The sequence below is a fragment of the Epinephelus fuscoguttatus genome, linkage group LG3 (genome assembly GCF_011397635.1).
Source record: "Epinephelus fuscoguttatus linkage group LG3, E.fuscoguttatus.final_Chr_v1".
Lineage (NCBI taxonomy): Eukaryota > Metazoa > Chordata > Actinopteri > Perciformes > Serranidae > Epinephelus > Epinephelus fuscoguttatus.
The window spans coordinates 4676389-4690288 of NC_064754.1; the positions used below are offsets into that span (position 1 = coordinate 4676389).

Here is a 13900-nt window from a genome sequence, read left to right on the forward strand (position 1 = left end):
GTTCACCAACTGCCCGTGCAAGTGGAGACAGACGCAGATGCTTCCCCATGTCCACGTGACTTTTTTAAACCAAACCCCAACTTGAAATATTGTTTAAATCTCCCACACCACGGCTCTGAGAATTACTTTAAACAAATCTGACATGCAGTTTGCTGCTGTGGGAACATACCATGTTTTCTGCTCATTACTGTGTACAAATGTACTGTATGCACTTTGGCCTCAAGAACTCTTCAGAAACTTCTGGCAGGGTGCACTTTGTAAGCACACAAGAAAATGTCTGCATGCCCAAATGCAAAACAAATTTTGTGGAACGAGTGCACTTTTTTCCACTTGAGCACCTGCCTCACAAAATGTCTGTGCACAACACTGGTAAGTATTCATGCTTTTTACTCACACTGAACATCTATAAAAATGGATGAAGAATTAATCCGTCCATGTTGATTCTCAGATGTGCAGTAGTACTTCCCTCTGTCTTCAGAGCTGATGGACATGAACTGATATACACCGTCTGATCCTTGAAGCACTTTTTGGTTTTCCATGTACCAGGTCTTTTTAGCTGCTGGGTTAGCATCACTGCTGCAGGTCAGAGTCACTGAACTGCCCTCCATGATTTTACCAGAGGGATTCACTGACACAGAGGGAACTCTTGGAGCATCTGGAGGAGAGATTTCAACAGAGGTTTTTCAAGGTAAAAGGTGTGTTACCACAAAAGAACATATGGTATTTTAGACTTTGAAGGTGCCCTGACAATTAAAATCTTCTGGAGCTGCTCACTTAATGACAGCAGACTGTGAATGTGGAACTAATCCATCAATCGATCATTTATTTGTCACATGGAGTTATACGAGATACAACTCCAGTGAAATGTGATCCCATCAGCTCCTTTAACTTGTGCACTTCAATTTAGTCCCTTTTAAAGGTCTTTTTACATTGTTAGCTGCTGCTTTGTTATTGTCCGTGTTTCCAAATGGTTCCAAGATGGCTGTATGGTTGCCTCTTCCGAGCAGTGAATAAGGACTGGTGACACACCGGTCCCTATTCACTGTAAAGCACACACCTACTCTCCTTCTCTCACCAGAGTCCTCTACTTTGTCAGATCAGCATATTGAAAAAGAGCCTCCTGGTTGAATGGCGCTGTCCAGGATTCAGCCAAGTTTCGGTGAAATAAGGAACCTTACAGTTCATGAACTCCTGTTGGAAAATAATATGGCACAGAGGTCGTCCAGATTTCTTTTCCAACGCCTGTACAGTGGCGAGCAGCTGGGGCCCATTCCTCTTACTTTTTCCTAGATGTTTACTGAACTTTGACTTAGCTACAGTAACTGGCAGAAGTCAGCAGCAGGACAGTTTACAGACTGGTAAGTTGATGTCCTCATCCCGATGAGTGACTCGCAGCCACACGACACCACCATCCAAAGCCAGCCACAAAAAGCACCACTAACACTTGTGAAGTAGACACAAGAGCCTAAACTTTGCACAAACGCAGCAGAGCTGACAGAGAGGCGACTGCAAACATCCACGCCTACATCAAGCTCAAGCTATATGATAATGAAAGTGAAAATGTAGAGCTGAAGAGAGTAGGTATCATCAGCAAACACTGGACACATTTAAGCTGTATGTTATATTCAAATAAGCTTTTTCACTCACATTTCACATCCATGGTGAAGTCATTAGACGTCCTCCTCCCCAGCTCGTTCTCTGCTGTGCAGTAATACTGTCCAGAGTCAGAGGACTGGATGGAGCTGAAGACGAGCTGTGGTTCTTCACTGAGACGTCTGGGGTTTATGGTCTTCTTGTACCAGGTGTATTTAGCTGCTGGGTTAGCATCACTGCTACAGGTCAGAGTCACTGAACTGCCCTCCACTATCTCAGCAGAGGGACTCACTGACACAGAGGGAAGCTTTGGAGCATCTGGAGGAGAAATGAACATGAATAACTTTAAAAGATGATAGAAGCTGTTATCACAGACAACAGACTATTTTAGCAGTAATTGTTTTATAAGATTACCCCTAGTATTTGTCACAGCAGCTTTGTTGAGTTCTGATCCTGGAGCTGTCATAGGTTAGACTCATTAACATTAGTTTTCAACAGCTCTACATATTCTTCTCTTTATATACTGGATATAAGGATCACTGTGCTAATTAAAGGACAAAGACCACTGATATCCCTGTCCCCTGTCACTCTTTGACTGGAGCCCCATTGCAGATGCAGAAGCCTGCCTAAGCTTCCTGAGTAGATGTTTTCTGCTTCACACGATTCGTAATAATATGTTTGCTGAGTCAGATAGATATAGAGGAAATGTCTTGAAATCATTGTCAGTTTGGTAAAGTGCTTATGTTTACTTAGATTGTGATGCCACACAACTGTGAGTCCACTGCTCTCACAACGTGTCATGGATATATTGACATACCTCCTGATAATACCCCTCATATTATAATATCAAAATGAATTAAAAACTAAAACTAAATCTTTTTTAACAATAAAAAAATAGACTGAAAAAAGCAAACGCACTCTGGAAACTAAATTAAATTAAACAAAAAAATAAATAAAAATAGAAAAAACTCTGAGAACATGTTTTATATTTTTAACTCGTTTAACTGTTTCTCTAAATAATACTGCTGCATCTAAGATTTAGAAGACTCCAGTGAGGTTTGGTCTGAAATTGTAATTGTGTTGTAATGTCAGAACGTATGTGTCTTTTTTGTCCTGACACAGTGGATTAAACTTACACACTGAAGGAGAGGGGAACTCCTCGTGTCCCTTTATAGCACAGGAGACGTTGTCACTAAGACCAAACCAGGCTTTATAAGAAGACGTCTCCACTCCAGTAATTTTCACTTTATTCTTGAACCAGACGTAGGAAAGACGACCAGCTGGACTGCAGCTGCTGTGACACTTCAGCTCTGCCTCAGTAACAGACTGGTAGGCTGTTATTCTGGTCACCTGCACCTGGAGAGCTGGATATGAGAACAAGAAACAATATTATCACTGTGTCTAAAAAACAGATGATGGATGTACATATCATACACATCAACACAACAGTATTAATTCCTATAAGAGGTAGAGAGCATTTGTATCTGTTTATTTATGCAACAGTAATTACACAAACACATTGATCCTTATCCACATGTTGAGTGTTTTTAAATGTATCGTGTTGGTGTATTTACATCAGTCTGTGTTTACCTGTGACAGTCAGAGTTGTACCAGGTAAACTACTCCTCCATTCAAAGCTTGGTGTTGTGAATTTGAAGTGATACTCAGCTGAGTCGCTCTCTCTCAGGTCAGTGATTCTCAGGGTGGAGCGTCCTCTCTCTGTGTCAATGACCTGAACACGACCTGCAAACTGGGAGTCTTTACTAAGGTCCACCGGCTGTATGGGATACCCCCACTGATCTTTACGTTCAGGACTGAACCAGAATTTGGATTCAACATGATTCTTGTAACTGCTGTAAGTGCAAGAAATGTCCACTGATGAGCCTTTGGAGGCACAGATGTTTCTGTCAGTGTACGTCACTCTGTTGCAGGTTTGACCATCGGCACCTGAAAGATAAAATCATCTTCTGATCATTTTTAAAGTGCAGTCATTGAGGAGTCACAAGTGGGATCTCCATATTAAGGAAACATGAATAACACAGCTCCACTAGATGGTGTTATGTTCATAGATATATGTGGAGTAAACTCACATGTTGGAGGAGAGGGGGAATCCTCATATCCTTTTACAGCACAAGAATAGCTGTCTTTGTAATTATAGTTGCGTAAATAAGAAGAAGATGCTTCTGTCTGAATTTTCTGTCCGTTTTTGTACCAGATGAAGGAAGGGCGATCAAGTACACAACTGCTTTGACACTTAAGCCAATTATATGATCTGCTCACCTGGAGACCTGGATTTGTGAAGAGGGAACAGGAATGTTATTTTAGACAAAACTGTCAACACACACACATGCAAATAAACACATCTATATTATTGTTTTCTAGATGTTGAACATTTGTAAATAATTAACATATGAATGAAAATGTTACCTGTGACAGACAAAGTGACTCCAGGTGAACCAGTATAAGCACTGGGATGGTTTGTTATGAACCTGAACTTGTACTCAGCTGAGTCGCTCTCTCTCAGGTCTGTGATTCTCAGAGTGCAGTAGTTCCTAATCTTATCACAGTCATACTGCACACGACCTGAATACTGTGGGTCTGTTGTCAGATCTACAGGATCACGTCCATTCATTTTGGTAAACCAGAATGTTTTGTCAACTGCATGACGGCCAGTTGTGCTGGATGGGTATGTGTAGCTGCAGTGTATTTCCACTGTTGATCCTTTTACAGCACAGATCTTAGTAGGACTGTAAGTCACTCCCCAGCCATACTGACCCTGTATCACTGTAACACAGAGCACATCAGGAACCACAATCAGACTCAGAACATCAGGAGACAGACTTTCATTTGTATTGAAGGAGCTTCAGTGTGTGAAACTTTATTTAACTCACATCTGCTCTCATGCCATCACACTTTAAGTCAGTGTGAGAAAAAGATTAACTTATAGTTCCAGCTTGTTTTTGGTGTTGGCTGGGGGCGTGTAAACAAACTTTACAAAATGTTACAGACTAAACTTTGACTGTTTTACTGCCATTTCAAACTGAAGACTTATTCTGCATCACATGTTTCTGATATGTTTACTTCTTTTTCAGGACTTTTTAATGTCTGTCCCTTTTTATGGTTATTTCAGGTTATGCCAAAGTGAACAGAGGTGTGGAGAAATGTGCAAATCATTCAGTTTTACATGATTATTTATAATGCAGAGAAACACAGTCAAAGATGAAGACATGATCTCTGCAGTTAACCTCTAAGTGCACTGAGGCAGGACATCATACACACAGTGCAGTGAAGGAACTGACATGCATTCAACCTGTGAACTTGAACACAGCGTTTACAGAAGAGATAGCTGAAGATAAACTGGTAGATGAGTGTGGTACATAAAAAAAGAATCTGCCTTGCTCAGTTGCTTTTCTTTGTGTGGTCAGGCTGCAGCAGAGTGTGAATGGAAACTGTAGAGACATGCAGAACACTGAGGTGTGGGCAAATAGTGTGACATGTAGATCACAACTTCTTCCACAGAGAGATAGAGACACAACTACTGATGTTTATTTAAAAAAAGACACCCAGACTAACCTTGGCTGATGCACATGTCTGTTTTAAAGGTGGAAATTTAAATTATAGCTTTATATCCAAAAGTCAACACAAACAAACAGTTCAGATTAATCAGAATCAAAATATAATAAACTTTTAAACTTGCTTTTGAAATTTCTTCTCAAACAAATAAATGTGAATTTGCAGCAGAGCAGAAGCCCCTCCCTCATCAGCGTCCCTTGTTGTCACAGCCAAGTTAACGCACGCAAATCGAGCGCCTTGCAGAGCAGCATCTTCCTGGGACCTGTCCTCATGGACAGTCAGGTCATGATAGTGTTTGTCCTCAGCCTCGGTATTGTTTGTAACTGTTGTCAGATAAAACTATCAAAACATCTCAGTACAGCCAGTCTAATTTAGGCAACAACCCAACATTAAGCTTAACAACACATAAACTATTCTAGTGTAAAATCACACACCCTCCCTCCAACTCTCTGGCTGATTCCGGTTCATCGACTGCCCAGTGAGAGCAGAGACAGACGCTGAATTGCTTTCCCACTTCCACACGTCTTAAAAAACCAAAACTTAAATGGAAATAATGTTTACATCTCCCACGCCGCGGCTCTGATAATTAATTTAAACAAATCTGAAATGCGGTTTGGTGCTGCACATGCTTTGTGCTGCAGGCGTCTGTTCTCTGGGATTCTAAGTAGAGGATCATTTTAAGTGTTAGTACGTTACTTTTTAATAAATTCACAACATTTTTGTCATGTTAACAAAGTCAATTCTTTACGCATTTATAGTTGGTGGGTTGAATAGAAAATAATGATAATAATTTAATTTCTGAACTAACAGGAAATAAAGGCTTTAGCTGGATCGCAAATTAGATTTAAGGGTTCTGATGGGAAAGTAACAACAAAGAAGAGTGAACATTCATAACCATTCCACCCTCACTGCAGAAGTGTGCAGAGGTGTTGCTGGTGTTACAAACAGCTCTGTGTTGGTCGTCCTGGAAAAAACTCATATTCAGAGAAAGAGAAGAGAATGTCTCTCCTGTGTATTTCTAAAGTGTGCTAACTGCCTTACAATGTAAATGTAGATGTACAGTACCTTGTACAGAGAGAAGGAAGACAATAAATCCATTTGCTGCTCTTGCTAAACTCATAGCTGCTCCTCACGTCTCTGTTAAGATCACATACATGAGAAATACTGCACATCAGTAGGTCAGAATGTACATTTCTATATTAAAAAAAGGGGAGGTGATCTGTGAACACAGTGTGTGTGTCTTCTGTGGTTGGAACATTTATGTTAAATAGATATCAAGCTGCTAAAAACTGTCTCGACCTTCTTCCTCTTCACACCATTAGTATGCAGTGGCAGAGAAATGGCTGTCAGTCCCAAAGTTGAAATGAAGAAATGATCTGTAATGTTGTTTTGCAAATGATGCATTAACTTTTAAAAATGTACTTTATGAAATGACAGTGAGAGACTCAAGTACACCAGTGTACGACTCTCTACACTTCAGAGAACTGCACACAGGTGATCTTTAGTTCACTCACCTGCTGGCCACTGTAACAAGGGTAATTAAAAGTGACCATGTATTGTTAACTCTTGACAAACACAGCTCAAGGGTAACTCAGATAGTAAATAAGACTTTGACTGCACTGTAGCATCACATTAGCATCCAGTAAAATATCTGCAGGGTAAAAGTGGAGAGCTTGATTTGCTGAACCTAAGAACTGTGCTCCTGAGGCTTAATGGCAGTCTGTTATGTTGTTGTAATACCCACTACTCCCCAGCAGAGGTCAGTCTGTTCTTTAGTTTAACCAGTGGACCCTGTAGCAGGAGCATGGTTGGGTCGAGGCTACTGAATTTTATTGTGGGAATTTGAAGGAGAAGTTTTTAAAGTTTAATGCGTGGACAAATAAGCCAGACCAAACAAAAAGATAAAATTGTATTTACTTTATTGTTCCACAGGGAAAGTTGGTATGGGCTCTAAGCTGCTGCATCATGCAACACACTTGCCAACAGTGTCACAGTTCACACACATGATGTGCGCTCACCTTTTTTCTCTGGGAACTTAAGATGTGGACATTGAGGATGTTTTTAACAAGAGCCAAATCATCTGCAGAGCTCTCACTCTGCGATTGATGATTCACAAAAGATTTATTGTTGTATAAAATATATAATACATAAGGAACAAAAACTAAATGAAAACATTACCTTTCTTTAACACAGTGTTGGAGACTAATCTTTTAATAACACTTGACCACAATCTCCAAGATCATGCTTAATAAATATCAGTGATAATAATTATTCCAGTCACAAATTACATGTGCTCCAATTCAGCTAATGATATGAAGGTTTGCCAACACATTCTCACTCCGACCTCGTCACATATTGACGTTTAATCATGGACTTTCCACGTCCACAAGTTCTGCCTGTTACATGCATTGTCTTCTTTCAAAACACACTTCCATTTTCACAGGAAATTTAATGTCTACATACAGTTTCTTTCAAAATAAACGCACTACATCGTACAACACTGTGAATTGACATTATTTTTCCTTCAACAACAAACACACATGGTTGGGTTTAGGAAAAAAGAACAGGGTTTGGCTTTAGAATCTTACGGGATATGAACACCATTCTCTCGGGTGACAGTTGGTGTTTGTTAAACCCATCTACCACCCCTCCCTTCTGCGCCAGTCTCGCCTTAAGTTTCATTCTTGTCTTGTCACGTTACCCCCTGACACCACCTGGCACTGTTAAACTATAATGGCAACCAGCGATGTTACAGGCATTAAAGGACGCCTTTTTCCTGCTGGTTTCTGACGCCACAAGTCACTGTTCTCAAGTGCCGGATTTCAGAGACTTGGGAGTGAGACCGGGCTGGGTTTGTTTGTGTTACAGAGGGAGGACAAACATGAGGGTGAGGCACTGCACATTTCCGCTGACTGACATTCAGTCACTGTGTTGCAGGTTTGACTACAGACAACTGAAAGATACAAGGATTTTAAAACAGCACTGGTGCAACTACATCTTCAGCTGGAGATGCTACACATCGTTAGCTCGGTCAGATTCTCCATAATTTCATCATTGGGTTCATTTTACTAAAACCATGAGCACCAAAGGATAATTCATTCAGATTTACCGGCAAGACAGATGGAAAATAAAATGGTGGTGACTCCCTACTTCTGAAGCGGTCATAAAGTCAAATTATGTGTCTAAAGGCCTGTCCCATGAGGACGCCTGTCCCAAATATAGGCCTGTTGAGTTCAGTGATTTAAGCAAATATAGCCCAGGCTACTGAAAATGATACAGAAAATGTTACAAGTGGCAAAGTGTGACAGAGCTCAGCTTATGTTTTTCAATATGTTAAAATTATATGCTATACTATACTATATTATACCGTACTATACTATACTATACAAAATATACTGTACATGCTGTGAAATATTCTGCTTCCATGTGTGTTTTGACTTCATCAGCTCTCTCTGCCACGACAGGTGTGATGTGATAAATATTTCTGAAAAGCAATATATTACAGTAAAGTTAAAGTTTAAGTTCTGAACGCATGTATCGTACCAGCACAAGTACAAAAAGCTTGTATTCTACACAAATCTGAAAACTGACAATGAAATCATTTGTTGTACTTCTTTCTGTTTCTGTTCCATTCAGACCAGTCTTCCTCTGGTTTAACTACATCTGAAGAAAATCATATTACGTTTCTGTGAGCTATTTTTTTCACAAATGGAACTCAAAACAACTTTGGGTTTGTGAGTTTTTTCCTCATGCAGCAGACTCAAACCTGGCTGAGCTTCACACCAGGTCTTCCTGCTCCTCTGCGTCTTCTCTCTGTGCTGCAGAGTCTGAGACGTTCTCACACGCAGAGTCTAACTGATAGGGAGAGACGACAAGATGAGAGTCAGATTTTTCTTTCTCATAATCAAGTTATACGTAAATTCACCTTATGATCTCATAAATTTACAGCAAATTATAACCCTTTGGTACAGTAGGTTCTGTCACCGTGTCCCAATCTCTGTCTCACCTCCAGAGTCTCTTTGGGTTCATTTGGTTCACTGGTGGAGCTCAGAGTTTTCTTCTTCCTGAATCTAATCCACAATCAAACAAATTAATAAAACATTTAATCAAAAACTATGAGAATAAATAATCAAAATAAAAGATCAGCAATGATTCTTTTTATATTTTCACCTCATGCAGAGACAAAAAAGAAGCAGTAGAATCAGCATCACACCCGCCACAGTCAGCCTGATGATATTCATGGTCATTATTGATTTATCTACAAATGGAGATTGACAGTCATGAGATATACATCATTGTACCTTACCAGAGGGATTTGATTCATGAATTAGATGCTGTCTGTTAACCAGCCAATAATTAGTGTCATGGACAAACTAACCTGCCACAACAGTCAGATGTAAGGTGGAGTTATGACGTCCTCTTGTGTTCTGGGCTTCACAGTAATAATTCCCACTGTGTTCAGCTCTGACGTTAGAGATGGTGAAGATCTGTCCTGATGCTTTTGGTGAGTCTTCATCCTCCTTGTACCAGGTATAGTTAGCTGCTGGGTTAGCATCACTGCTACAGGTCAGAGTCACTGAACTGCCCTCCACTATCTCAGCAGAGGGACTCACTGACACAGAGGAAAGCTTTGGAGCATCTGGAGGAGAAATGAGAGACAACTTATCAATCTTTGTTTACACACCAGTTTTTAAGTATGGACTGCCAAAGCCAGAAGGTGGTTACTGTGTTATCCACCTACTTTAGAAGTCCTGAGACAGGCTGTTGTCCCCTCTACAAAGCTAGCTGTCAGGCTACAGTGACCTCTAACAGACCTGTACATGAAACTTACGTCCTGTATCTGTGAAGAAACTTAGTGGCCTCTAGCTACAGTGAAACCATTTAAGATACTGCACAGTGGCCCCCGTCAGGATGAATCCTAAATGGAAGCTGTTCAAACCTTACTTCCATCAGGGGATTACTGTATATTCCTATTACTTAGGTAGTTTTCCATTTTTCTGCTTGTATATAATTTCAGTGTCACAGTATTTGTACTTGTGGTGAAGCTTATCAGACGTGACTGATGGAGCACACCTGCTTGAATAGCTAAAGTATCTAACATAATAAGGCATCTGACACAGACAGACATTTCCCTGAGACCTAAATTCAACAAAGAAGACAATAAGAAGTACTGGTGTTTGGATTTTACTCAGGCTTGTTGCTGATTCAGTCTTCCTCCTACTCATAATGTAATGAACCTCTTCCATGTTGCAGCACTGTGCCAGGATTGTGTTACTGCCGACTGTGAAGTTGCGCTCGGGTTCAAGCTTGTGCTCAGTTTCACAACGACATTTTTTGAATCCATCTTTTGACTCATTGTAAAACATAATAAGTATTCATGCTTTTTACTTACACTGGACATCTATAAAAATGGATGAAGAGTTAATCCGTCCATGTTGATTCTCAGATGTGCAGTAGTACTTCCCTCTGTCTTCAGAGCTGATGGACATGAACTGATATACACCGTCTGATCCTTGAAGCACTTTTTGGTTTTCCATGTACCAGGTCTTTTTAGCTGCTGGCTTAGCATCACTGCTGCAGGTCAGAGTCACTGAACTGCCCTCCATGATTTTACCAGAGGGATTCACTGACACAGAGGGAACTCTTGGAGCATCTGGAGGAGAGATTTCAACAGAGGTTTTTCAAGGTTAAAGGTGGGTTACCACAAAAGAGCATATGGTATTTTAGACTTTGAAGGTGCTCTGACAAATGGATGTGTGACTGTTGAGTCCCAAAACTGCATAAAACACCTAAAATCTTCAAAACCTTACAGTTCATGAAATCTTGTTGGAAAATAATATGGCACAGAGGTCGTCCAGATTTCTTTTCCAACGCCTGTACAGTGGCGAGCAGCTGGGGCCCATTCCTCTTACTTTTTCCTACATGTTTACTGAACTTTGACTTAGCTACAGTAACTGGCAGAAGTCGACAGCAGGACAGTTTACAGACTGGTAAGTTGATGTCCTCATCCCGATGAGTGACTCACAGCCACACGACACCACCATCCAAAGCCAGCCACAAAAAGCACCACTAACACTTGTGAAGTAGACATAAGAGCCTAAACTTTGCACAAACGTAGCAGAGCTGACAGAGAGGCGACTGCAAACATCCACGCCTACATCAAGCTCAAGCTATATGATAATGAAAGTGAAAATGTAGAGCTGAAGAGAGTAGGTATCATCAGCAAATACTGGACAGATTTAAGCTGTATGTTATATTCAAATAAGCGTTTTCACTCACATTTCACATCCATGGTGAAGTCATTAGACGTCCTCCTCCCCAGCTCGTTCTCTGCTGTGCAGTAATACTGTCCAGAGTCAGAGGACTGGATGGAGCTGAAGACAAGCTGTGGTTCTTCACTGAGAGGTCTGGGGTTTATGGTCTTCTTGTACCAGGTGTATTTAGCTGCTGGGTTAGCATCACTGCTACAGGTCAGAGTCACTGAACTGCCCTCCACTATCTCAGCAGAGGGACTCACTGACACAGAGGGAAGCTTTGGAGCATCTGGAGGAGAAATGAGAGACAACTTATCAATCTTTGTTTACACCAGTTTTTAAGTATGGACTGCCAAAGCCAGAAGGTGGTTACTGTGTTATCCACCTACTTTAGAAGTCCTGAGACAGGCTGTTGTCCCCTCTACAAAGCTAGCTGTCAGGCTACAGTGACCTCTAACAGACCTGTACATGAAACTTACGTCCTGTATCTGTGAAGAAACTTAGTGGCCTCTAGCTACAGTGAAACCATTTAAGATACTGCACAGTGGCCACTGTCAGGATGAATCCTAAATGGAAGCTGTTCAAACCTTACTTCCATCAGGGGATTACTGTATATTCCTATTACTTAGCTAGTTTTCCATTCTTCTGCTTGTATATAATTTCAGTGTCACAGTATTTGTACTTGTGGTGAAGCTTATCAGACGTGACTGATGGAGCACACCTGCTTGAATAGCTAAAGTATCTAACATAATAAGGCATCTGACACAGACAGACATTTCCCTGAGACCTAAATTCAACAAAGAAGACAATAAGAAGTACTGGTGTTTGGATTTTACTCAGGCTTGTTGCTGATTCAGTCTTCCTCCTACTCATAATGTAATGAACCTCTTCCATGTTGCAGCACTGTGCCAGGATTGTGTTACTGCCGACTGTGAAGTTGCGCTCGGGTTCAAGCTTGTGCTCAGTTTCACAACAACATTTTTTGAATCCATCTTTTGACTCATTGTAAAACATAATAAATATTCATGCTTTTTACTTACACTGGACATCTATAAAAATGGATGAAGAGTTAATCCGTCCATGTTGATTCTCAGATGTGCAGTAGTACTTCCCTCTGTCTTCAGAGCTGATGGACATGAACTGATATACACCGTCTGATCCTTGAAGCACTTTTTGGTTTTCCATGTACCAGGTCTTTTTAGCTGCTGGGTTAGCATCACTGCTGCAGGTCAGAGTCACTGAACTGCCCTCCATGATTTTACCAGAGGGATTCACTGACACAGAGGGAACTCTTGGAGAATCTGGAGGAGAGATTTCAACAGAGGTTTTTCAAGGTTAAAGGTGTGTTACCACAAAAGAACATATGGTATTTTAGACTTTGAAGGTGCTCTGACAAATGGATGTGTGACTGTTGCGTCCCAAAACTGCATAAAACACCTAAAATCTTCAGAACCTTACAGTTCATGAAATCTTGTTGGAAAATAATATGGCACAGAGGTCGTCCAGATTTCTTTTCCAACGCCTGTACAGTGGCGAGCAGCTGGGGCCCATTCCTCTTACTTTTTCCTACATGTTTACTGAACTTTGACTTAGCTACAGTAACTGGCAGAAGTCAGCAGCAGGACAGTTTACAGACTGGTAAGTTGATGTCCTCATCCCGATGAGTGACTCACAGCCACACGACACCACCATCCAAAGCCAGCCACAAAAAGCACCACTAACACTTGCGAAGTAGACATAAGAGCCTAAACTTTGCACAAACGCAGCAGAGCTGACAGAGAGGCGACTGCAGATTTCTGCGCCTACATCAAGCTCAAGCTATATGATAATGAAAGTGAAAATGTAGAGCTGAAGAGAGTAGGTATCATCAGCAAACACTGGACAGATTTAAGCTGTATGTTATATTCAAATAAGCTTTTTCACTCACATTTCACATCCATGGTGAAGTCATTAGACGTCCTCCTCCCCAGCTCGTTCTCTGCTGTGCAGTAATACTGTCCAGAGTCAGAGGACTGGATGGAGCTGAAGACAAGCTGTGGTTCTTCACTGAGAGGTCTGGGGTTTATGGTCTTCTTGTACCAGGTGTATTTAGCTGCTGGGTTAGCATCACTGCTACAGGTCAGAGTCACTGAACTGCCCTCCACTATCTCAGCAGAGGGACTCACTGACACAGAGGGAAGCTTTGGAGCATCTGGAGGAGAAATGAACATGAATAACTTCAAAAGATGATAGAAGCTGTTATGACAGACAAATGGCTATTTTAGCAGTAATTGTTTTATAAGATTACCCCTAGTATTTGTCACAGCAGCTTTGTTGAGTTCTGATCCTGGAGCTGTCATAGGTTAGACTCATTAACATTAGTTTTCAACAGCTCTACATATTCTTCTCTTTATATACTGGATATAAGGATCACTGTGCTAATTAAAGGACAAAGACCACTGATATCCCTGTCCCCTGTCACTCTTTGACTGGAGCCCCAT

General features: G+C 41.0%; 1 protein-coding gene and 1 long non-coding RNA gene across 4 annotated transcripts in view; both read right to left on the reverse strand.

The window, feature by feature from the left end:
* Positions 1-13900, reverse strand: part of LOC125885208 (hemicentin-1-like) — a 114013-nt gene that overhangs the window by 16512 nt on the left and 83601 nt on the right. For all 3 annotated transcript variants that reach the window (XM_049570768.1, XM_049570760.1, XM_049570751.1), the window contains 6 exons: positions 13348-13611; positions 12461-12721; positions 11446-11709; positions 10559-10819; positions 1648-1911; positions 395-655 (listed from right to left, as the gene is read on the reverse strand). In XM_049570768.1, coding sequence (XP_049426725.1) covers positions 395-655; positions 1648-1911; positions 10559-10819; positions 11446-11709; positions 12461-12721; positions 13348-13611 — 1575 coding nt within the window. The remainder of the gene's footprint in view (positions 1-394; positions 656-1647; positions 1912-10558; positions 10820-11445; positions 11710-12460; positions 12722-13347; positions 13612-13900) is intronic.
* Positions 7105-9682, reverse strand: LOC125885380 (uncharacterized). The gene is made up of 4 exons (XR_007448894.1): positions 9545-9682; positions 9337-9424; positions 9173-9236; positions 7105-9021 (listed from the first exon to the last, which is right to left on the reverse strand). It is a non-coding gene; the product is annotated as an uncharacterized LOC125885380 (long non-coding RNA).